General features: G+C 39.5%; 1 protein-coding gene across 1 annotated transcript in view; it reads right to left on the minus strand.

Moving 5' to 3' along the window:
* Positions 1-24,946, minus strand: part of LOC311495357 (integrin alpha-11-like) — a 48,121-nt gene extending 23,175 nt beyond the window's left edge. The window contains exons 1-9 of the mRNA XM_084554770.1: positions 24,555-24,946; positions 20,069-20,180; positions 7,187-7,296; positions 5,700-5,791; positions 4,550-4,664; positions 4,341-4,468; positions 3,808-3,956; positions 1,998-2,142; positions 1,720-1,885 (exon numbers count right to left, since the gene is read on the minus strand). Of these exons, the coding sequence (XP_084410896.1) occupies positions 1,720-1,885; positions 1,998-2,142; positions 3,808-3,956; positions 4,341-4,468; positions 4,550-4,664; positions 5,700-5,791; positions 7,187-7,296; positions 20,069-20,180; positions 24,555-24,603 (1,066 nt within the window). The 5' untranslated portion in view covers positions 24,604-24,946. The remainder of the gene's footprint in view (positions 1-1,719; positions 1,886-1,997; positions 2,143-3,807; positions 3,957-4,340; positions 4,469-4,549; positions 4,665-5,699; positions 5,792-7,186; positions 7,297-20,068; positions 20,181-24,554) is intronic.
* Between the last annotated feature and the right edge of the window lie 2,208 nt (positions 24,947-27,154).

Here is a 27,154-nt window from a genome sequence, read left to right on the forward strand (position 1 = left end):
GTTATTCCTGTTAAGGGTCGCGGGGGTCTGCTGGAGCCTATCCCAGCTGTCATCGGGCGAGAGGCAGGGGTACACCCTGGACAGGTCGCCAGTCCATCGCAAATTTTAACATATTTATGAGGTGCAAAAGTAAGTGAACCACTTGCTTCAGGTCCTTCCACAACATTTCTATTGGATTAAGGTCAGGACTTTGACTTGGCCATTCCAAAACATTCATTTTGTTCTTCTTTAACCATTCTTTTGTAGAACAACTTGTGTTCTTGGGCTCGTTATCTTACTGCATGACCCGGTTTCTCTTCAGATTCAGCTCATGGACAGATATCTTGACATTTTCTTTTAGAATTCACTGGTAGAATTCAGAATGCATTGGTCCTTCAGTGATGACAAGCTGTCCTGGTCCAGATGCAGCTCAACAGGCCCAAACAAGAACATGTTTAATGGATGAGATGATGATGGAATGAAGTGTTGTTTCATCTCCAGATAGACAGATGGACTGAAATGTTCTTTTTTGAGAGCAGTGTCTTTGTCCTTGCCACTCTATCATAGATACCATGGTTGTTCAGTGTTCTCCTGATGGTGGATTCATGAACATTAACATTAGCCAATGTCCGCGTTCAGTGCACGGCACTGAACAAGTCTCATTACATTGACTGGAAACACTTCTGAACAGTCTCTAATTCAGCCTTGAAATTAACTTGTTAGCTTCCTAACTAACTTCCTAACTTGGTGCACTTATTTACCCCACAGATATGTAATATTGGCTCATTTTCCTGATTAAACAAATACAAAATCTGCCTAAGAAAGATAACTTCCTTTTGTCTACTTCCAGCAGTTGTGTGAAAATCCGCTGATGTTTTTAGTAATTTTCATGCAGAAATGTAGAAAGTTCTAAGGGGTGCAAATATTTTAAGCGACACTGAATACTACTGATCCCACTGGAAATCATCCCACTTTGGTACTGAGCTTATTTTTTTGTTTGTTTGTTTGTTTTATATATTTTTTCCAGGAAATATTATATAAACTGTACAAGTGTAACAACTGCTCGGCATAGATCAGAGGGTGGTATTTACTTAGTGCACTCTCAGCTAATCATGCCACAGTTCACAGCATACATGACTAGACCTTAAAAAACTGAAAGGCACTTTTTGCAGGAAATTAATTTGTTGTCAGGATTGTGCAGACTGGTACAACCTGTACATAGTTCAACAAATTTGCAGCCAAAATGATGACCAAATGAAAAAAAAAAAATTGAGTAAAATGTACAAAAATGCCAGAGGAGGGCATTTAAACAAATCTAATATCTGGGCAAAGTTTTGTTAAAATTTACATTTACATTTTAAGCAATTTTGTTTTCTTCCAAGTATTACCTGTAGGTTTACTATTTATTTAGAATTTTTTTTCGAATTAATAAGTCAGAAGACTGATGTGCCAAATGGATGTTGTTCTGAGACTTATTGTCAAAACAAAGTCGAAGACACATCATCTTCTCATCTGTACATGTTTTCATTTAAACAAGCAAAACCAGTTACAGGGTCAGGAAAATACTAAATGTTCAGAGCACTACTTATACTCATGGCTTCATTGCCAAAAATACATGAGCTTTAATGCTGAAGTAGTTTATACATTATAAGCCATAAAAACACAATAAGAACAATGTTTAGTTGTCAGCAAATAGCAAATTGTCAGAAAATAGTAGGTGTTAACAAGCTGAATGCTGACCTTCAAGAGAGAAAATCCTTTCCCCCAGAGCATCCACAATGTCCTTCAGTGCCGATTCATCTGTCACTTTAAAGAGGTGCTTCTCATCAGGATCACTGGCAATGAACTTGATTTCCTTTAGAAAGGCTTCAGGGTTGATTCCCCGACGGTTGTAATAACCGAGAACCTGAAGAAGATGCAGAGGGAACTGGATTTTAATCCTATTTTAATCTCAGTCAAAAATCTGAATGGGTTAGGAAGGTATTTTGGGGTTACAAGATAAGGATGGATGGACTCACAGCAATGGCGTACATGGTGATGTTTTCTCTCTCGCTGTCAGTAACAGCCTGCACCAGCTGTGGACTGTCATGAGATTCACCATCTGTAATCACAATCATCACCTTCTGAGCTCCTGGCCGGCCACCACGCTGGAAGGCTTTTGACCTGCTTGGCAAAATCAGATAATGTTAAACAGATTTAACAATTGCTTGCACTTCATTTATGACACAACACTGTTCACAGCAGGTTAATTATTTAAAAATGTAATGTCAACTGCCGTTTAAATGCCAAAAATAAATTAAATAAATTGAAATACATGAATTACGACGAATACATGAATATGAATAAAATGAAATGAAATGCAATACAGTTCAACATATTGTTTTCCATTATTTATAATTTTCAGCCACACAAGTAGACCTACTGTATTTAAAAAATTAATTTTAGTATAATTTCATAGATATTTTTACTACTTAACATTTACTTATAGAAATGTGGAATTTCTCTTCCGTATAATCCTGTTCCTAAAATCCACTAGTAGTTTTCCCTTTTGTTTCCCATTTATCATATAAGAAGGGATGGGGAAGTTCTAAGGAGCTAAATACCACTCTCTCATTGGCTGATATTAATGTTCATGAATCCACCATCAGGAGAATACTGAACAACCATAGTGTGCATTGAAGAGTAGTAAGGACAAAGACACTGCTCTCCAAAAAGAACATTTCTGCCCATCTACAGTTTGCTAAGCATCACATGATGTGACAGTCAGAAGCCTATTGGGAAAATGTTGCTTTTGACAGATGAGACCAACACAGAATAGTTTGGTTTAAATGAGAGTTGTCAGGTTTGGAGATGAAAACGTTGCATTCAAGCAGAAGAACCTTATCCTGTCTGTGTAACACAGGGGTGTCCTTGTTTGGACCTGTTTACTGCATCTGGGCCCGCTTGTCTTGCTATAATTCTCTAGAAGAAAATGTCAGGACATCTGTTTGTGAACTGAATCTTAAATGAAACTGGATCATGCAGCAAGACAAAGACACACAAGGCTTTCTACAAAAGAATGGTTATAATACTTAAAGCTGGATACGAAAGATTGGAGCAATCAGGACACATGTTCATACCAAGTCTAAAGAGGGCCTTAATTCTTTATAGGGCACTCAGTGAAATACGTGGAAACTTCTTTCAACCCCAGAGTGTTATTGTAGAGCATAAAAATACTTTTTTTTTACCTATGTGAATTTTCTGAATTTTTTTGAATTTTCATGTAGAAAATCAAGAACAATGAATTTACCATATATGGTTCCTTTACCTTACGTAGTAAACAAATGTAAACATGTGTTTAGACCAATAGAACATAAGTGCTGATTCAGGCACTTGTCAACATGCACACTATCACATTAGACAGCATTAGGCCACTTCTTCATGGAACCAAATACAGTAGTTATGTTCAGTATTCATAAAGAGGTGGACCTTGCTGTCCACATTTGACCCTGATTTACCTGAGAATGTTGCCTTGATCTTCTCTGATTCCCCCCCCCCCCCCCCCCCCCACACACACACACAGTCTAACACTTTTCTCACATTTTTGAATATATAAGCTGCACTGTCTGCTACACAAGGTTAAATGTTGCCATCTTCTACTATTTAGAGCCGATATACTTCTACTGTTTCTGCCTTTGCTGACTATGATGTGGTCATTTTGATTGTAGTTATTCATTTTGTACGTCAAAGTTCCAAATTGATAGTTTGGAATACTTTAAGAGACAGCAAGTAAGTTACTGTAATTTCTCATATATTTTTTAGATTTTTAATCATCATTTCAGGTCATACCGTGCCACATTGATGCCCAGTGCTGTCCTCGTCTCCTCTCCACCCCGTTGGTGGATGTTCCTGGCGGCCTCCACGACATCTTCTACTGTCTGGTAATCCCCTAAACCAAACTCATGGACCACTGTGGAGCCATACTGAACCACTCCCACCTGCAACCAAAACACAGCTTAGTCCAAATATGAAATACTGGTGGTATCCAGTGTTAGACACGTTACTTTTAAAAAGTAATTAGTTATAGTTATTAGTTACTTCTATTCAATTCACATGTCTTTCCAAAGTGTTTAAAATGCTTAATATTAGAAGGTTCTCTCTTACAAGCATGCCGGGATTAGCACTTAACATATAAATCCACTATATCATCTGATGGTTTTCACTGCAAGTTTAAAGTCAAATGAGCTTGGCAAATCCTTGTACAGGAAATGTTTACTTACATGGTGAATGATTAAGATAACCTACATTCAATAGATATTAATGGAGGAATATCTATTGTAGCCCCTTGAATTGATCTGGTCATACTTAAGTGAAAAACTAACCTGGGTCTGACCTGGGCCAATGTAGAACTTGTGTAAGATGTTTATGATGAAGTCCTGAACCTCATACCATGGGTAAATAGAGTTAGAACCGTCCAGAACTATCACAATGTCCATGAAGGTCTCACACCCTACAAGATTTGAGAAACAAGTTAGATACTAAATGGATGGATGAATGGACAGATGGAAGGATGGATGAGATGGATGATTACTCTGCAGGGCAGGTGCAATAATTTGGAGAAGTCTGAAGTTTCGGTTGACTCTGGAACAGATGCCTGTGCTGTACAAGGAGCTTCCACATTCATGAGACCAGAGTGGACCACATGTCTGAGGACACATTAACATAGAGGGACAAAGGGATTAAAAAGAGGGGTAATAATTTGGAACACTGCACAAATACACATATAATTATTATTTTCAGGTTGTGTTTAAAGTGTCATTATGCAATATTATTATAGCTTTTAAGCAACACTCAATCAACACCAGCTCTGACACTGCTGTATGTAACTTGGTTGAGCGGGTATGATCTCCTAGGCACTACATCACACACCATGGATCTTATGGAGTAACCTAAGTAGAGAAAAAGATAGAATGACCAGACAAGACTAGAGAGTGTCGCAAAATAAAAGGCTGCAGACAATGATCTGACCTTCTTGCTGTTGATATAGTCATAATGATTGATTTGTGTCATGTTATGCTTGACTTTTTTTCACCCTTGTTTGGTTCTTTGTCTCCAGTTTGCTTGGGTATGCCTAAGTCCACTACCACCTGCCTACAGCTGCCCAGGGATTCTGCTGTCTCTGACCAGTTGCAGTGTCTCCATTTGGGTCCAGTTTTGAGTTTAAAGGAAACCTAACATTTAATTCTCCGTGATAAGAAAACAACAAATTTTGTAGCTTGCAATATAAGTTCTGAAACTGGATTTGACTCTATAGCAGACTAGCTGGCAGTTTGGTATGGGAATTGGACTTTTCTAAAAAATAAAATAAAATAAAAAATACTTTATTGTCTGTTACACAAGGTTACAGAAAATTGTCTTTGATAATAATTACTATAATTTATTATCCTAAAGTTGGTAGCATATGTAGTAAAAAGTAACCAAACATTGTGTAAACTAGCTTTGGTTAGCTGAGAAACAGTCTTGCAGATGAGGATTTTGTGTTTACTGTATGAGCAGTTGGTGGCTGTGTTCCAGAACCTTTACCACAGTTTGGATTTGTTCAAACTTCAATTATTTCTGTAAAAACAAACTAATATGTTATAACTACAGTTACTGAAATGAATGGTAACAAAAAATAAAAAGAACTCAGTTTTCCAGTAATTGTTAATTTAAAAAAATGTAATTTCTGTTTTGTGACTTACCACAAAGCTGCTGTCTTTAGGGTTGGAGGTCAGCGTCATTCCCAGCCTCATCTTGTCTTTCCTCTCAGACACGTTGTGCAGAGAAAGTTTCCCTGATCAAAATCAAAACAAATGCTTCTCATTCATTATTCATTGTTAAATGTTATTAATTATCATTATTGATACAAATGATTTTGTTGTCATTTTAACAGTTTTCATTATCTCACAAATGAACAAAACATAAAAATAAAAAAGCTACCTTCTTGATTTTTGAAGACTTTGGTAAGTTTTAAAGCATATGTTACTTATACATAGCCCAGTGTTCATATAAAACATGTTTACAATGATCAAAAATATTGTAACAGAGCATGATGAAATCCCATTGCAAAAACGAAACTGAGCAATATATAGTGTCTTTTTCTACTTAATGAAACACACAGAAGAGAAGTTTAATGGCATACAATATGCAAATGCATTTAATGCAACACCAGTATTTGTTATAAAGCAAGTTTTCTTCGATTTTAAATACACTGACTCAAATATCAAATATGTAAATACACTGACTTTTTGTTCTTAAAATTCAAGTGCAACAGAGTGACAAGATTTGATATGTTCCATTCAATGTCAGTAGCTGGGCAAAGCCCACTACACAGTAGTGACATGTCAGCATTAAAGGGGAACTACTTTTTTATACAACCTGGACCTTATTTCTGGCATAAAATAAGATCGTTTATTCACCCATATAACTTTTGTGTAAATTGTAGTCAGTTGGGAGATCTGCGTATATCCATATAGTGAGAGTGATTGGGGCACCAAAACGCAGCCTCTAAATAACGCATTATCTGCCGCGAAACTTGTTCATTTCACCAATATTCTGTTATCGTATGCCTAGTGCTATTCCCCGTTGAGTCTGGAGTTACCTGTTATCATCATCCAGGATCTGTAGATTAATGATGTCTTCTGACCTGGATGGTGTCATCTCTGAGCGTGGCACGCAACCGCGACGGTCGGCTTGTTTACCCGTAATTTGCTACTGCTATGGTTCGTCCACAACCTCAGAATCAGAAAAATATTCAGCCAAATTGCAAAAAACTAGCAGTAGCAAAAATGCGTTACTTAAAGGCTGCGTTTGGGTGCCGCAGTCACTCCCACAATATGGATATATGTAGATCTAAATATCTCCCGAATGACTGCATACAGAAGTTATATGGGTGAGTAAACGATCGTATTTTATGCCAGAAATAAGGTCCAGGTTGTAAAAAACAGTAGTTCCCCTTTGAGAGGAACCAAACTGTAAAATTCTGAAAATTATAACTGAAACGTCAAAGAAACACAAGTCAAAAGGCTGAAACTGTAGTAGAATTTCTTAAAATCTTGTCATTAGTCTGTCGATGTGTCTGCTTTTGCTGTGATCTCTGTTTATAAAGTTTATACCCCCTCTTCAGCCTCAGTAAAGAACACCTGTTGTGATTTTGATGTATATGTAATATAACTGCCTTGTTTCTCACCTAAGTGGAGTCGGCTACAGTTTACAGAGTTTCTGGTATCCAGGGGACATTTGTACACATCTCCAGTTTGCTGCTTCCCAGTAGATTCAAAGGGAGCTCCAACCAACAACCTGGAATCAGAGACACACACAACACTGAGTTGGTCCTTGACCCACACTAAGGTAGTTTTCACAAGTATTGTTTGTTTGCTCTGGACCAAATAAATTGTGAACCAAAGTGAATTCTTCTTCTTATTGGTTGGATGTCTCTGGGGTGGAAAGGCAATAGCATCTGCATTCATTCTTTCATTCATCTTCTGTAACCACTTGTTCTGTGAAGGGTTGCAGGGGGGGCTTGGAGCCTATCCCAGCTGTCATCGGGCGAGAGGCGGGGTACACCCTGGACAGGTCGCCAGAGGGAGAACCCACGCAGACACAGGGGGAACATGCAAATTTCACACAGAAAGGCCCAGTCGGCAATAGCATTTGCTCATAATGTAAATATCTGAGCAATATACCTTCTCCCATTCAGCTTTTTGAAAAGTAGGCAGACTCCCTGTCTCATTTTAGGCTGGGCTTCAGTTGTTCCTTTTTAATAAAGCTTGTAGTTATAGCTGGGCCAGTTAACCCTCTACCATCCCTTAGTTAGGCTGCTCAGGCCTAGGCTGCTGGGGAACTTCCCATGATGCACTGAGCATTTATCCTCTGTTTTCTTCTCTCTTGCACTGAGCACCTATCCTCTAATTTCTCCCCTCTGGCTACCCATACACAAATGTGTGGTAACATTGTAGAGCATGTTAGCCGTGTCCCTCCTCCATCTTCCTTTTCCTTTAGCTCAAACTTGAGTACACCTGGTAGCTACTGTTACTACACAAAAAATGTTTGATACAGGACCATCTCATATCAAGGGTGAGTGCAGTTGTTTTGATTTACATGAACCAAACCAGAAATGTAAAAACCAAGACACACACAATCCAGGAATACGGGTAGGAACAACAGGTGTAGGTAACTCAACAGACAATTTGACAAGGGGAAAGACGGGGCTGTAAATACACAAGGACTGATGGAATAACAACAGGTGAACCTAAGGAAGGGAGGAGCACACAGACAAAAGACAAGGCAGGGCAGGTGAGAGCAGTCACAAAAATAAGGAAGATGAATAGAGGAAGGACAATATAAATGACAAATATGTAAATATATTCAATGTGCAAGAAGCAGCAATGTCCTCCATGTAAGAGACAGAACTGTTGACATAATAGAATACAATTCAGCAACAATTTCTTGCCATTACTTGCTCAAACCTTACATTACATTATTGAATGTGCACCATTACAAACTCACCTGTGTATGTGTGTGTGCGTTTGTGTGTGTGTGTGTGTATGTATGTATATATATATATGTGTGTATGTATGTATGTATATATATATACACACACACACACACACACAGAAAATTATTCAGTTTAGTGTGTCATTGCACTCTGAAATGAAAGCATAGAACAAACGAGCAATTTGAGTTGAAAAAGAAATCATGGAATCAATTTATAGACCAAAATGTATTCTAAACTTTTGACTCATCAAAGTAGCCACCTTTGGCAGATATACTAACAGCTGAACACACTTGTGGCATTCTTTCTACAATAGAAATCAAATATTCTTCAGAAAGTTCTTCCCAAGTCTGTTGCAGAAGTTCCCATAAATGTGTGGCACTTGTAGGTTGCTTGGCTTTCACTCTTCTGTCCAGTTCATCCCAAACCAGCTCGATGGGGTTTAAGTCTGGAGACTGTGCTGGCCACTCCATGTTTTCAAGCTTACCATCTTGTTCTTTTTTCCTGAGGTAGCTCTGGCATAGCTTGGACTTGTGTTTTGGGTCATTATCTTGCTGTAGGATGAACCTCTGACCAACTAGGCTCATACCAGAGGGTATTGCATGGCGCTGCAGAATGCTGTGGTAGCCGTTTTGGTTCAGGGTGCCTCTCACTCTGTACAAGTCACCGACCCTGGATCCAGCAAAACAGCCCCAGACCACCACACTTCCTCCTCCATGTTTGACAGTTGATGTCACACACTGTGGAACCATCCTCTCGCCTACTCGACGGCGTACAAAGATCCTGCGTGATGAACCGAAGATTTGAAATTTTGATTCATCAGTCCATAATACCTTCTTCCAGTCTTCAGTAGTCCAATGGCGGCGTTTCATGGCCCAGACGAGCCTCTTTGTCTTATTCTGACATCTCAGCAATGGCTTTCTTGCTGCAACTCGTCCTGTCAAACCTGCAGCTCGAAGTCTTCTCTTCACAATTGAAACTGAGACTTGCTTACTACGACCACTATTAAGCTGAGCTTGAAGCTGTTGTCCTGTGAGCCACCTATCACGCAAGCTGTTAACTCTCAGAAACTTGTCCTCTGATCCAGTGCCTTTTGATGGTGAAGAAAACTGTACTCACTGACACCTTGACTTTCTTTGCAATTTCCCTGTAGGAAAGACCTACATTTTAAGTGTTATGATGGTCTGTCTCTCTTCCATTGTTAATTGCCTTTTTCTCGCCATTTTTGTAGCAACACACTACTTTCTGCAGTACAGTACTGTTCACCTGATGCTCATGAGGGTCTGGTACCACAGTGTGTTCCAACACTGCTTTTATGCAGACAGAGGGGGTTGTAAGTAACCAAGAAAAGTTGGAACACCTGTAGGAATTAGTAGCACCAGCTTTCAAGGCTGATTCAGCTTTCATTACTGCAGAATATAATCTTTATTAAATGTAAATATTCATATATTTTATGTTATAATATAGGTGGTTACACAATATTCACATATTCATTTTTTTGTGGCATACCCTCTTGTACTCATAGGCCCTTTTCTTCTTTTTTTTTTGCCAACAGCTGCTGAAGCGATCAGTGGCGATCATGTTAAACACAGATGCTGTTGCAACAATGTAAAACAGAACGCAGGTTGTTAACCAGAGTAAACACCACCACATGTGATGGTTCTGGGAAAAAGACTGAGTCATAAACCAGAGGGACGCTAACCCTCAGTCTGCTAATGTGTTGACTATCCACATCAAACGGGTGAAAAGCAGAGATGAAACACCACATCCCCAATAGCAGACATACCCAGTCCACATCCTGCAGCCTGCAGCAGCACATAGGCGACAGACATCCCGCCCCTGAGCCCATGACATCCTTCTATCATGCTGGTCATTTCCTGAGCAGGTGCTGTAATTTAGCTTTTACATTTTAAAACCATGTCCCTTTTCCAGCCACTAACTGTTAAATTTTGGGATGTCCTAGCACACCCTTGTTCCCCCTATATATTAAATATATTATAAAGTGTTTAGAAACCCTACTTATCTATTATAGCATCCATACAAACATCTGAAACATGCTCCCCAGGATAATCTACTAAGAAAGTGCCTCAAGTGGCAAAAGATATTAGATGAGGGTAATGAGGTGGATGAGAAATATTGTGGAAGACTAGGATGAGTAGTATCATCAGTGGACAGCAGAAGTGGTGGATAGGAGAAATCCACAGATCCTCTGATCATGGCAGCACAAACACAGACCCTAAGCACCCGGACCATGAAGCAAGGGCCTGGAAGACCAGACCCAAGATGCAGACTGTGAAATGATGCTCCTGAGGCATTCTAGTACACAGTAGCAGGGTGTAAAATATAAGATGGGACAGAGTGCACTGTGTATGGTTTGAAACCTTTGTGGCAAGTCCATGCAGTCTCTCTGCTGCTGTCTGTGTTTGCTTCCCGTCAAAGGCAAAACTGCCAAAAGAGACATGTCACATTCCACAAGAGCCAAGTGCCAATAATCTTGGGCATTCATTCAATCAAGGTATACGCTAAACTACAATAAACCAAAAAACAAAAACTCTGTAATTCCTGTAATCTATGCTTTCAGTTACATGGTGTATTCTAGCATCTGTTTCATGTGACACTTTATTTACACTAAAAGAGTGCACTGATTGTAATTAACTAGGTCAACAGACAACAAAAGAGTATTCAATCTTCAGTACAACTGAAGTGCATTCTACACCATTTATTTGTCTGTCTGATATAGATTAGTACTTGCTATAGTGTTTTCCTGAATGTCATAAACACATCAACATCCACAAGACTGGTCAGTGTTGCACTATGATGGGCCCTGCGCTGCCTGCACATGTTAAACACATGTTGGTAGTGGTTGATCACACTTGACATAACTGCTGAATGTGTGAAGAAAAACACCTACCCCACACAGCGATTGCATACATGCTTGCAAGGCTCAGAAAAGATGTACCACAGGAGATGTGACCTCAGGTTTGACTGAGGTCAACACGGGTCGGCAGGTATGACCTCAAACACACCGCAACCGAGACACACACATACACATTTGAACATAGTTGTTTGCCTTAGCGTTATGTATGTTTTTCAAGGTAGATTTATTTATTTTTCTTAAAGTCTTAGTGAAGCAAGGAGGCAGCTTGCATCAGCGCAGCGGCTTGGTGTTCTCATTTAAACAACAAGGTTTTTGTTTTAGTTTTTTAGTTTTAGTTTTCTTTTCCCTTTCTGTGTTAGGTTCATTTGTTGAAGAACTCGATGATGCTACACGCAAGCAAAAAGCTGAACATTTTAATGTTGGAAGATGGTATCAAGTTTAAACCCTTATAGGCTGGACAACACACCAGGACCTTCCATCCTCCCCTCAAAGGGACTCCAGAGGAGGTGCAGGGAAAGGAAACAGAAGCCAGGTTTTCATAAAACCTTTATTGATCCATTACAACAGAAACATAATTCCAACCTATCACTAGGCAAAAGAAGGATTTTTTTTCTTGTCAAATAACAACCAACTCTTTTTTCTCTCCAAAGAACATTAAACACTCCCAATAGTCTATTTAGCACTGAAGGCCTGTATATTGTCCACCATCCTATAATGAGAGTGCTCCACCCTGAGTCAAGCCTTTAATAGTCCCTCCAGAACCAGTACTGGCTCCAGTGCCGGTACCCTGAGCCTGATTTCTGCACGTCAACCAAATGGTCAACTTAGCAGAAGCAGACAAATAGTTCACCAGTGTATGGACCTTGTTCTATTTTGCACAGTATTTAGGGCCAAAAATGTAGTTATTGCCCCATGTACAACCCTCCATTGGAGGTGCTGTCTGCTTGTTCACAGGCCACTTGTACAGAGACTGCCACCTGCCTTAAGGGGAAACATCTGGGCCAAAAAACTCAGACCACATCGAGTCCGTCATCCCTGCCAAAGAGTGCAAGTTCAAAACCCTCACACAGGTTTGATAGACTGCTGTTTTCCCTATTGCCTGAAATGTATCAAGATGAGGGGTTGTGAATGACAGAAACTGACCTCCTTCCTCCTGTCACTCCCCCACAGCTGGGGTGATAAACTGAAAACTAAACTATACTCACATTCATCTTCCCACTAGTCAGACAGAGTACAATTTTCTGCAAATCCCCTCAGGGGTTGTGGCAGGCCAGCACAGACCTCTTTCGCCAGTCGTATGTGTTATTAGCGTTTCGACTCAAGGCATCCTTGGATGTTTCTTCTATCTTCATCAGGTGGCCCGATTTTGTATAGCCTGCTATTCTTAAGCTGCCTCGGAGGCAGGCAGAATGTAGTGTTTGGGCCCTTATGAAGCTGTTGAAGAACAAGGGCCTGGAGTCCCATCAATGACACGCGTGTTCTCAAAAACCTGCTATGCCTGCAGGTCTGAACTATAGAAAGGAATCTATCCAGTAAAGTCCTCAGTTTTTAAGAGGACAAGCTGCTTGTCACAGCCCAGGTAACCAACTCTCCTTAGCAGCAGTCGAGCAAAAGGGACCACAGCCATAGAGCAACTTCTGTGCAGGCTGAAGAAATTTCTGACTGAATGACAGTCAGGCCCTTACCTCCCTTCTGCCACAGGAAGGCACAAGGCTGCTGTTCCAGTGCTGACCAGACAAAAAAAAGTCCAAAATGGCATTCATCCAAAATGACATTTCTTCATCAGACCTCTTGGTGGTCTCAATGTCAACAGTCTGTTCCACAGAACTGAGGCAACCAAGTTATTGGGAACCAGAACTCTTCCCCTATACAACAGCAGGGGCAGCATCTATTTCCATATAAACAACAGAGCACAGACCTTCTCCTTAACTCCCTCCCAATTATTTTGCTGCCAATCCTCACAGTGCAGAAACACTTCCAACACTTTCAGTCCCATCCTCCCCCAAGTCCTCCTGGCATATCAGACACTGACTGATTTCTCCATGACGCCATAAGGAATAAAGGTAAGGGTAGGCTAACGGCTAATCCACACAGACCAGCCCTATCAAAGTGTTTGCACAAGAGTAGATTTAGATATATGCACTTAATCTGTCCTGGGCTACATAGAGTTCTGTACAAATCACTGAAACCATTAAGATTTTTTCCATACCACAAACCATCTTGCACCTTTCCAGACAGGTGACATGACAGCCTATGGAAATGCCTGAAAGGACCCGAAGAAGGGACTAAGAGAGGCTATACACAGATGTCAACAACACATTGAGGGACACTTTGAAGACAATAACACTGTCAAATTTCTCCTTTAAAATAACACTTATGCAACCTGAGAAATGGGCTTCCGAATGGGTGGCTTGGGAATAAGAAACCATAACACATAGTTTCCAGACCCAGGAGAAGCCAAGACAAATGCAAATAGTTTCCAGATATTTACCTGAGACTTCAAAAGCAGGATGATGTTGTAATCCTGGAGGATTGCAAGGTATTTGTGATGTCTAAAAGGTTTCCACATAAAATAAGACAGCACGGAGAACTGTGATGTTGCACAATATCGTCTGTAATCATAGACTGTCAAACAAGGAAAACAGTATAAATCAAACATTTGATGAGCTGCTTTTAGTTCTACAAACTGGTGAATTAATCAAACCTCTTTTGTCTAGCAGACGTTTTGAGCAGTTTTGAACAGTTCAGTGTGCTTTATTGACTCCTCTGGTTACTAACAACCAAGGTTTAAGCATTAGACTCCTTTGATACATTCACACATATACATGTCACATATATATTTAAGGTGTCACTCAGATTAATTTGTAAATGAATGTAAATTCAATGGGGGAAGACATTTTAGTATATCATATTGGTCTGTTCAGCAATGTTTGTTGCTTTTGTGATTTTTTTTACATTTCTTATTTATGTGATTCTTTCTTGATTTATGTCAGATGTCTGATTTATCACATGTCATTACATGTATGACCGAGACTTGAGGCTCAGGTGAAGTGCAGCCGGCCAAGTGTTTATTCACCACAAAAATCATCACAAAAAAGACTTACATCACTGCAGCGCACTGGTAACATGATGCCACCTGAGTGGCAGCAAGGTGCACTGATTCCCTTTTATAGGCTGCCACTAATCCAACCTCAAACCCTAGCAATGAACAGGAGGACTCCTTCACCAGCTCTATAATACAATGCAAAGTACAAATGCATATATTTATTATCACAATCATATTTGCCATTATTTTTATTACTTTACTTACATGATGCATAATATTCAGTCCTAACAATTCCTATTTGGCATTTGGGCATATACTATCCCCCTCTTCAATTACACACTTGGTCTCTTCCAGAACTTTTAAAACGGTTTTCAGGGTGCCTTGGGACTATTTTAGACTGAGCAGAAGGAGATACAGCGAAGGTAAGAAGGGCATCATCCTATGGCATACATTTCCCCACTACACAAACCTGTATCTCAACCCTTAAGTTATAAGGTTACGAGTAGTGATGGAGAAACCAAAGCTTTCTGAACCACTGAACCAATATGATGCAATTGTAGGTTCAGTAAATTACAAGTACAATTAAATATGGCGACATCTGCTGGCCAACTGAAGGTTTTCACAGAACAATAAAGGGCCAGGCGTCATGAAACAGCAAGGCACTGTTGTGTGTGAACATTTTCATTGTTCTTTTAAAGACTTTAATGAAATGTGTTATAATGTGATTGCGCCATCATAAAATATTGTATGTAATTGAGATGTGCTTTTGGAAGATTGACAGAAATACAAAAATGTGTTTATTAGTGTTTGAGGTATTATTATTAATATGAAATTAAATGACCAGATCATTTCAGCTGAGGTAGACTTCAGTCCGTTTCTCTTCTTTGTTAATTCCTCTCTAGCTTTGGAGAAGATCGTTTCAGACACTACAGATAAGTATGTGCTGATGTGAGTTTATAACTGCGTGACAGTTTATCTAATATAATGCTAATCCTACCTGGTTGTCATCCAGTAATAGCAATCCAGTCCTGTATAGCAATAATGCACGCAAAGACTTTTGCAAACATTTTGACGCGACACTTCTGCTTTGAAAGATCGATACTGTGTCGAGCCATCTATTTCGAGCATAACATCTCTAGTTACAAGACATAGCACTATTAAACTGGAAATGAAATGTGCACGTGTTGATCCTGGTACTGCAAACTGTATTAGAAAAAACACATTCGCTAAAGTCAAATATTTAAAACTTCCTAAAATCAAAGATATAAGAAGTTTATTTTTCGTACTTTCTATCGAGCTTGCTTGCTAGCAAGTTGCCATTTTGCAGTAACACCGCTGACTACATCATGGGGTTGGTTGGATCCTTCATCTACTGACGACAGTGAAGCTTTTCTGAACTGTGTTGGAAATGGACAAAGAAGGAAAGGCATGTGAGCCCGTTATAAAGCCAATTGGCTACACTTTTGAACGAAGTGAACTGAGCAGTGGTACTGCTAGAAGTGGAAGGAGTGGTGGAGCCGGTGGTTTGGGGAGAAAAAAACTGAAATGAACTGACTGAAATATTAATGAAAAATGTGATCTGTATAAATCCTACTGCAGCTATTGTTTGTTTAGAATTTTGATTTGCTGGTATTATCAACATTTTGGTCGTGAATCAAACCAGTGAACTGTCATGGTCAATATGGACCAATCCAAAATGTTTACTGTCGTCTGATCGTGATTCATTTCCGGGGTGATTAACAAAAGCCTGCAGGGATTTCCTGGATGGATGGTCAGCACTTGGTTGTAATAAAATATTCTGCCCGTGGAGGAAGAAGCAAGACAAAATTGAGGACAATATGTGTGGATTGTCTAATGTTTGGAGTTGTGATACTGCTTTGGAAGATGTGGAGTCACGCTAAAAAATATTTATTCCGAGGTTGCTTTGGTTTCATCTGCTGTGGCTGAGTAATCAGTGTCAGGATTGATGTGAGTTTTATGTGAATCATTTTGGGACCAAGTGTTCCTTTCTAATTTCAAATTCAGATTCAGAAAACTTTATTTGTCCCCAGGGGGCAATTTATGACTGTCATTTTGGGTGTTGTATTTTCTAGCCAAACTTCCATCAGATGACCATATTGCAACAGTAATATTTAGGCTTGTGCTTGTCTGCTGGGATGAGAATTAGGCAACAGGTGTTCGTATGCTGCTGTTTGGAGAGACATACTCAAGTGGAAATTTATTGGAGTTGGTGATGTTTGTACCAAACAGTAGTGTTTCTAAACGAGACTATGGCTTATGACTTTTTGAACTTCTGTTTGTTGGCTAATACCCTACCTATTTCATCCCTGCCTGGTGCTGGCATGTTTTAGCACCCTGTCCCTGTGTCAGACTGATGCCTCTGTGCCACTCTTGTCACAGTAGGTTGGTGGGTCAGTGGAGTTATAGGCGGTGAAATTGTAAACAGACGGACCGGCTTCCGGCTTTAGTCTGTTGGTCCGGCGAAACAACTAACTTGTCTGAATGATTTCTCCTTAAGGTAGTAGTCCTTTAAAAATACTCACTGCACCCTCTGGCTTCTGTGCCATCATAGCGCATCAGTACTGTTCTCCGCATGTAGGTCAGAGTCCTGAGTTAGTGTTAGTGCAGCGAGCAGAGGGGCAGAGCAGGTAGAAAGGTGAGCTTCCTGACAGCCTGGTGGATGAAGCTCTCCTTGAGTCTGCTGGTCCTGGCCCTCCCTGTGTGACAGGTGGGTGGGATCACCTGAAATGCAGAGGGAATCAATGGTGCCTCTGTAGAATGTGCACATGATGGGGGCTGGCGTTCTGGCTTTCCTCAGTTTGCGCAGGAAGTAGAGGCGCTGTTGAGCTTTCTTTGCCAGTGATGCTGTGTTGGTAGTACAGCAGAGGTCCTCTGTGACGTGCACACCCAGGAACTTGGTGCTGCTCACCTTCTCCACAGCAGTACCGTAGAGGTCAGAGGAGCATGTTGGGTGTGTACTCTCCTGAAGTCCACAACAATCGCTTTTGTCTTCTCCACATTCAGAGAGAGATTGTTGTCTCCACACCACATAGCCAGGCAGCTCACCTCGCTCCTGCAGTTGGTCTCATCTCCGTTGCTGATGAGACTCGTGGGTAAGTAGAGTGAAGAGGAGGGGGCTCAGCATACATCCCTGGGGGGGTCCCTGCCATTTGCTTGTTTCACAATCTTTATATTTTACTAAATATATCTTTCACTATCTCACTGAATCTTTTTCACTTTGTCTTTCGCTATCTCTGTCTAATCGCTATCACTGTCTACCGCTATTGGAATCGCAAGCCAACCAACCCTGTGATGTCATTGTACGGCAAGATGGCGGTGCCTGTGCTAAAAGCAATAAAATGGCTGTCTTATTCTACAGTTTGTTTATCTGTTTATTTGATTGAGTGCTTCATTTCCCCTCTCAAACATTACTAAACCTTCTCAGCCGATGTGTATGTGTTTAAAGGACAGGCCCTCATCAGTAGCAGCTAAGAGACACTATCAAGAAACACACAACCAAAAACCACAACAAAACATATTCAGTCGGTGTGTGGTGAAGTTATTTCTTGCATCTTATGTTCAACAGTTTTATGAAATATAGCAATGAAGAGAACCTATGCTTGTGATTCCCAGGTTAATGCCTCAGTTAGTCCTGATAGTCATGATCTAAATTCTCTGCCTTACTGCTTCATTTAGAAATTTGCCTGGCAATCCTGGTTTATGATCTATGTTCTACACACCTTCCAGACATGACATTTCACCACATGACACAAGATGAGAGCAAACGCATGGCCAAGGTCTTGTCTCACTTTTAGTTTTATCTAATGTTATATCATCTTATCAGCTCTCATCTATTTAGTTTTGTTTTGTTTCTCTTGATCATATTTGATCCAATCTCAGCTAATCTTATTTGATATTATGGCAATGAAGGTAAGAAAAAACTTTACTGTTTTTTTCCTTTTCTTGTAAGCCTCTCCTATACAGCTTTGGTTGTAAGAAAATATTTAAACATTTCTAATTGTGCATTCCCTGGGAGCAGCAGACCTCATACCATCAGTGGTCGACAGAGTTTGTTATGCTTTGCTCTGAATGTGTGAACAGACAACTCATCTCATCTCTGCCTCAAGCCTCCTGCTTTGATCCAGCTGCTGAAGATCATCTTAACATCCTAAATAAGTTTAATGCAGGTTTAATATATACATATATACTCTAAATAGATTTTTCCACTCACTGTTGAGTATTTGCTGTAAATATGTTATTGTTTTACATTACATTTAGATCTTGTAAGTTGAAGATGTATTGTTGAGTGTCCACTAAAAGTAGATTGGAAACATGATGGACATGAAGGTTGAGAAACAATACATACATTTGGAGAAGACAAGATGCTCATGTGTATTTTTAAGAGAAAGGAATGAAATGTGATGCCATAGGATTAGAGCGATTGTACATTCTAAAATCTTAATTCACCCCAGAAAGGACTATACGTAATGCCATAGTCACTCCCCAGAAATGTACTGTATTAGAAAAGCTGTCATTCTAACATGGCCATGATATCTCAACATAATTTACTGTCACACAATCAATTATTAACAGGGCTTGAACAGTCTGGTATGCAGTACTGCCACTTCAAATTTTTACTGTCTCGTGTACTGGGACAGGTGTTCCCTCTCCTGTCATTTCATAATGGCAGTTAAACTACTTTACCCAAAAGGCACTAAATGTCACTTGCCTCTTCCTGTTCTTGCTTGCATCACATGACATCCCCTTGTTTGTTCTTGTGAAACTGTAATGTCACAACAATTTTGGATAAATGTGAGAAAGCTGAGGAATAAGAACATGTCTGTAACAATTGCCTCCAATCCCGGCCTGCTGTCTTCATTACAACACACACCAAAGTCAGTTTATAAAGTTTATGCAGCCTCAGGGAAAAGTGAACACTGAGCAAGGTGATGCTGGGGTACTTTAAGCACCAATGGGTATGAAAGCACTGCATAAATGCAACACCATTTCATTTAAGTGACACAATTTTTTGACTAAATTTATGTTGTGAAAATCAATTTTCTCTTAGTATAGTTTATTCACTGTATCGGGTCAGAATGTGTCATGTAATTATTTGCAGATACACAACAATAGGTGATTATGAAAGGGAAAACCGGCACTTTTTAAAACTTGGAGCAGAGCAAACAACACAGGAAAGGCAGAGACACATGGATTTGCTGGAATCATTTCCAATTCCAGGCCACAATAAATCCTTAAATTGAATTTCCTACCAGATATATAAAGAGACATTGTGAAGTCTGTCATCATCTGAAAGTATTTGGAAAATGCTGTCAAATGCTGTGTAAAAGTTGAAAATGATATTTATTTGGTTTTAAGTTTAAGATCTATTGTAAAAAACAAGAAACATGGCTTACAATTACATCACAAAGTGGTCACCTGGAATGTCTATTTGGAAATTATATATATAGAATAGCAAAGGCTAAACATTATACATTTCAACCTTACTCGTAAGTTAATCAACTTCAGTTCAATTTTAAGAGTTTGTTATTTCCGTAAACACTATTGGAGTTAGCACTAGCCTTAATTTCTCACAATTGTTATAAATGAAAGAATGTTAAGCAAACAGAAGTACTGTTAAAACAGGGATTCTCACCACTGACGTCCTCCAGCTTCGTGCTGTTGAACTGTATATCCAAACTGGGTGTCTTTAGAACCAGAGAAGATCTTAAAGTTCTTGGTATCAAAGTTGAAACAGAGCTGAAGGTCTGAAATACAGAAGAAGAGTTGATTTGATTCACTTTATATCTCAAGGGAAGGCTGACCAACATGCACTGCCCAGTATATAATCTGTCATTTCTACAGCCATGAGCAGGAAATAAACGTAACATTTTAAACACACATGGGCATCATTTCTTCTCTGAAAACCATTTCTCCACAATCAAGTTCTGTGTTCACATTCATATGAAAGTCATTGGTAATGGAAATTGTTTGTCTCCTGCAAATTACAAATGACATGTCATCACAAAAAAGAGCTCCTGTCGACCTACTAATAAGTGAAATGGCTGAACATTATTGTCTTTCCACTCAAATGTCTATCTTAGGATAAAAATGGATATGGGAGGTTCAAAACAACATGTGCACTAGCATAACAATTTTTATTTGCACATCGACCAAAACAGGCAGAGAAGATGGTGTTGCCCACTCCCAACAGGTCACTCTCTTGCACCAGGAGGAGGTGGACACCAATGTGTAGATGCTGTTCATAGACTATAGCTCAGCTTTCTAGGATCTGGGACTTAAAATAGCATTGTTTGACTTGATCCTGGACTTTCTGAAGAATTTCCTCTGGGTGTTGACAGTGGACAACTACACCTCTTCTCTTTTAGATATTTTAGAGATTTTTAGAGAGAGAGGTTTTAGAATGTTGCAGACCATATTAAATTCAGGCTTATCTTGTTGACAAGAACATCTCAATGCCCCATTTCAAAAGTATTGCTTCTACTGCCCAGTCTCTGAACTCCGCATTTGGGGTGGTACCGCCCCCACTAAGAAATGCTATTCTACAGTTGCTAACTATGGAAGACTCACAATATACTGTACTGACGCCAAGGTGCTATGTTCTCTGTACATCAGTTCTGTATCAAGGTTGCAATGTAAGTTTAACTGTCTGTCTTTTCACCAAACCTCAGGAATGTTCAGGTTAAGTCAATAACGTTATGTAATGTTACAGATACTGAAACACTTATGTGTAATATTTGATAAGGATATGACCTTTAATTCGCACATAAAGCAAGTAACCAGGACTGCCTTCCTTCACCTGCGTAATATCGTCACAATTAGGTACATCTTGACTTAGAGTGATGCTGAAAAACTAGTTCATGCATTTGTGTCTTCCAGGCTGGATTACTGTAATTCATTACTGTCTGGCTGTCCAAATAGCTCTTTAAAAAGCCTACAACTGATTCAAAATATTGCAGCAAGAGCACTGACAGAAATTAGCAAGTGAGACCATATTACTCCAGTTTTAGCTTCTCTTCATTGGCTCCCTAATCCAGAAAATAATTTTAAATCCTCCTCCTTACATACAAGGCCCTTTAAGGCCTAGCCCATGCTGTCTTAAAGACCTCAATTTACCATATTAACCCAACAGATCACTTCAGTCTTAAAAGCTGGCTCACTTGTGGTTCTTAAATTTTCATAAAGTAGAATGGGAGTTAGAGGATTCAGCTATCAGGCCTCTCTATTGTGGAACCAGCTCCCAGTTTGGGTTTGGGAGGCAGACACCCTCTCTACTTTTAAGGTTAGACTTAAGACTTTATTTTTTGATAAAGCTTATAGTTGGCTGGGCTGAATCATCCCTTAGTTATGCTGCTATAGGCCTAGGCTGCTGGTGGATGATGCACTGCTCTCTTCTCTCTCACACTGAGCTCCTGTCCTCTGATTTCTTTTCTCTGGCACCAAGCCCCAATCGTCTAATTTCTTCTGTTGATAGTTAACAGCTGAGTGCCCCTCTCTCTATCTCCCTTGTTATCCTCCTGACTACCAGTAGTTCAAATTTGTCCTCTGTGGAGGACCTGAATATCTCCCACTCACTGCATACTACTGAATTTACTCCTTTTTCTATCTAAAAACGACATTTTAGGGCTTTTCCATGATACCAAATGTGAAGGGGTGGGGCTTTGGTACCTTTCTCTTTTTCATTAAGGAATATGTCATCCATCAGTTATATGATATCTTAAAAATAAAAACCTACTGTTTTCAGTATTCTAATTACCTTACACATATTGGGGAATTTAAAAAAAAAAAATGTGATTGGACAATATTTTTTTTCTTTATTGACATTGATAAATACAATTGACTTGAATTGTCCCTAGCATTTTAGTGGTGTTTTGTAAGGCATGAAGAGGTGGCAGGCGAAGCTTGTTTGTTTATCTGACGTCATATTTCTGTGCCTTTTTTATAAATACTTCTGGAGATCCTGGCAAATTCGGCGACCCATTTATGTATTTGGCCAAAGCAATGTGATCATAAACCAGTCAAGTTTTCCACACAGATGCTACTTGATGATATTCAAGGACATTGTGAGTGTGACGTCAAAGGAATATGGCTGCCACATCTTATTCCTCTCATCTATGATTGAGGACACACGGATTCTACAATGGCTCACTATCTTTCTTGAGGTACAAAGTTGTACTAAAAGAAGGGATGGACCGGATTAAATAATACGTGTCAACTTCAACTTTCAACTGAAAATCAACTTTGCTTTATAGTGTTCTTATGCTGGTTGCTAATTTCCTGTCATAGAGTGCCATTACCCTTTGGCCGCAGCATGATTTTAGTATTTGACTGTGTTAGAGTATTTTCTCAGAGTGCTCCAGTTTGTCTCGTCCAGCTGTCTAAATGAGCATGAGCATGTGTGGAAAACTCATCAGACGGTGTGAAATTGTTTGCCAGCAAAGACAGCAGTGAGGATTTTGGCTGCAGAGTACAAAAAAAGATAAAAGACAATGGAAAAGAAAGTATTGTCATTGTTATTAAGATGTGTTTGTTTCCTCTCAGCTGAAAGGAATCTGCTCCTGTCTGAGCTGAGCCAAGGAGCAGCTCAATATATCAGAAATGTTGGCAAAATTCACACAGGGACTTGCCAGAGCAAGGATACAAGATCCAAATCCACGTCTGACAGTCTCCTATTGCTGTCTGAATGACTTGACTAATTTGGATGATCCTCTCTGTCAACGATGGCATATTTTATAAATTCTTTATGAAGCCGTTCAGACTTTGTGACTTTTTTTTGTTTTGATTATGTGTCCATTGGATGATTTTTCACTGTGTCTAGCAGCTCGTATAATTGAGACCAGATATTACCCCAGCAGCAGCTACTGCAAAAACGTATTATACAACATACTTTTTTTGTAGACGACAAAGGAATTTTGTGTTTTTCCAAAATCTACAAAATTAGGTTCAGTATTAGGAAATAAATAGCTCAGAAAAGTAGGAATGATTTAATGAACAGCAGCTTGTTGCCAAATGTCGTCTGTATCACTTCCTGCAGCAGGCAGGCAGATGACTGTACTGGGTCCAAATCACTGCAGCCCACTGATCACAACATAACCCTTCAACTCCCTGACAAGCAGCACAGACCAGATTAAAGGTTACAACCCTGACAGTCTGTGTAGCATCTTTTTGTATCATTCGTCAAACCTACTTAGAAAAGCTGACCACATAATAATCCTGCGGTTTTAGGTAATTACATTCGTATATATTATAGTTATTTTGCCATATTCAGTGCTTGTGAAGCTTCACAGCAGTTTTCAAATGGAAGGTTGTTTTTATTCAGCTATGTTCCATGAGACAATATATCTTATGCTTAAATACTCAGTTCACAGTGGGTGTAACAAATGAGCCCATCACATCTTATGCTGTATATTTTCCAAATTGAAATATGATACAAGGAGGATTCAGAATTTACCAGGACTATAATCCCACCTGTTTATATCCTGAGGTTAAGTCAAATGTTAAAAACAGTATGTAAAAAGTGTAGAACAAACACACAACGTCATGACTGATGTGTTGCTGCACAAGTTTAACGATCAGTATAAGAGCCTCAACATGCTGTAAAAATCAATTCCCCTCTTAGTTCAAGGAGAAATACTCATCACCTCACAGCGAGAACGATTACTGATCTGCAGGCTTCACCGCAGGGGAAGCACACAGATTCACTTGAGGGACCTGTGGGATCATGGTACTCCAGCTGAAATGTATGGTAACAACTTAATAAGAGGAAATAGGAAAGCGGTCTCTGAGTCACAAACGTGGTCAAATTTGTAAAGTTATGTTGCTCTACCAGCAGCAGGGGCATGGTGATGGAGATGTTACTACTCCTCCCTTAATTCAGCAATGTTTGGTACGTTTCTCTCTCTGTCCAACTTTTGGAGAATGAGTGGACTGGCACTGTAGCCCTGACTTGTGCTCTCAATACTTGTCATGTCAACAGGTGGTTTCTAAAAGGAACCTCAAAGCTTGAAATCTACATCTAGCCGACAGTTCATCTGCAGCACCTGTCTGCCATAAACACATTGATACTTTAAGTACTCTCACTCTCTGACCTATGCTGTGTAAGTTGCTGCTTGCTTGCTCACCTGGCAAAAGGCTGCAGGTCCACAGCAGCAGAAGATGGTGATAATCCATGAGTTTGCTTGATCAGAAATTACTCAAATAAACAGAGTGAGGGTGTACGGGTTGATTCTTAACTCTAGTGCCTTGATGTGTGAGAGGGACAGAGAGGAGGAGGAGAAGGAGGAGGAGGAGGAGTGTAGTAAATGCACCTCCTCCTGCCTTATGTGTCTGCTCTACACACACACACACACACACACACACACACACACACACACACACACACACAGAGCCTTTAACTTCACCTTCCCTTTTCAAAACCTTTAATGTCTCTGCTACAGCAAAAACAGGAAATGCCTCAATTTGTGACTGTGATTCCACAGAATGTGCAGAGGACCAGATGTGAACCAGTGTTCTCTAGGAGGACGTTATTAGGGAGTATGGAGATAATAAGTATATACTCAATAAATGCATTATGACACAGTATAGCTATGAATAAATTTAAAGCATAGTTTATACTTATAAACCAGTTCAACCCTTTCAGAAAGCACTCTGAAGTGTTTATTAAACTAAGTTGTTTAGTGCTTATAAGTATAATTACTGTCCAGACCAAATTTCAGAGGCAATGATATTTGAACAAAAAAGTGAAGTTGGTAGCAGGTGGTAGTGGTGTATGGTGAGCCAACTCTGACACCACAAACTGGGGATCACATCCAGACTGCAGGTTAGGCAACAAACCACTTATGTTAAAGTTAGGGAAATATTATATATGATTGATTATATAATATATCAAATGTTGAAAGTCATAGAGGACAAGACCACAATTTAGTTCAATTCAGAAACCACAACCTAACTGCTGCTGAATGCAGCAGGATGCAACACAGGCAAGAGGACTTGCTTAAGTTTCTTAAAAACTTTTTTACGTCTCACCCGAAAGATTTCTTCAGTTCTAACTGACTGCTGGGAGTTCCACTGCATTACATATCAGCATGGACTCATGATGAAGGACTTTGTCACCAATTCCCACTTGGATGATTTGGAATGGGACCTAATGCGAATGGAATCCGAGTGTTGTGGTAGAGGGTGCACGGGGTGGAAAACTGAGCCAAAATACAGTGAAGTGAAGGAAGGTAATGTGGCACAGGTGGAACTAATCACCCAGGCGGTAAACACACGTGGGCAGGAATCTCAGGCAAGGACATTTGAAGAGATGTGTATTTTCAAAACAAAACTAGAAATGAATAAAAAGAAACAAGGCAACTATGACTTTAAGAAGTAGGTCCGGATTAGAAGTTATTCATTAGAAACTATTAAAAATGTATGTTTTAACACACCTGTGATTTGTCATAGATATTCACACCAGTGAAACAAAAATTTCAGCACAGTATTTTGCTATTCTCTAATCTGATTCTTCTCAACAGCAAAAAGCCTGATGGCAGGGTATTTTAAACAGAGACATATCATGACATACATTATCTGTCAATGGTTGTTTTCAAAATATCAGAGAGCAAGAGCAAGCGTTTAAGAGCAGAGGTTCTGTCAGTGCACAGAAAATCTGTGCAAATAACAATAGATGAAAGTGAGGCCATACAGCACACCAGTGAGTGAGCAGAAACTATTAGAGTGTGAAGACTGGGTTTTAAAGGGAATGATTACAATCCAGAAACAACATAGTTTCTGCTGGCTGGTGTCATATGACCACAATGCTGTGCTGTGATCTGATTTCTTGGGTTCTGTTCAACAACACTGGCGTTTATTATTTTTCTGTTGTAAAACATTAACTGGCAGGGATTTTATATTATATGTATATTCTACAGTATATGTATATTAATAGTTGTTCAGTTAATATGTTGTTTTAAGTGTATTCTAAAAGTGACCAAGAATTCAAAACACAATTGAATTAAGCTGCAGATTGATTTCATATTTTTCTCAACACATGCTTTAGTTTTTGTCTGCACCAAGAAATAACTTGTTGGATTTTCAGCTGGTTAAATCACAAACCTTGATTTGTGTCAAAAAGCAAATTGTAACTTTTGTGTGGAATAAAAGTGGATATGTGTTATGATGTGCTGGTTCTTCATTCAGGTGGATTCTGTTACCCTTTAGAAGAGCCAGACCAGCTGTGTCCACATGTTTCCAGTTTTTATGCTAAACTAAACTAATCTCAACAACTTTTTATGCTAAACTAAACTAATCTCAACAACAAAAGGCTGTAGCTTCATATTGACCAACCATACATACAAGGGAAGAATATTACCAGATCATACAACTCACCAAGAAAGTGAATATATGTTTTCTTAAAATGTACAATTTAAGCTATAAATGTTTAACTTTGTTCAAACTAGCCCTATGTGCTCATCTTGGATTAATCCCTAGAATGTAACTGTGTCACCATGCTTCTTTCTTCCACAGTGTTATTCATTAACACAGAGACGTTCCCTCCCTGTCAATAAAAAGATACAGGGTGCTGCCACTCTGCTAGAAATAACAAGTGGGACCTCAGAGTCAAAACAAAAGAAATAAAGTGAAGCAGATGGTAAAATGGTAAAATGGTTTTTAAATCAGCCAGTCAGTGAACATGACATCATTTCACTCTCCACCATATAAAGTGCACGTACAAATAGGC

This window comes from Chelon labrosus (assembly GCF_963514085.1).
Source record: "Chelon labrosus genome assembly, chromosome: 11".
Classification (NCBI taxonomy): Eukaryota; Metazoa; Chordata; class Actinopteri; order Mugiliformes; family Mugilidae; genus Chelon; species Chelon labrosus.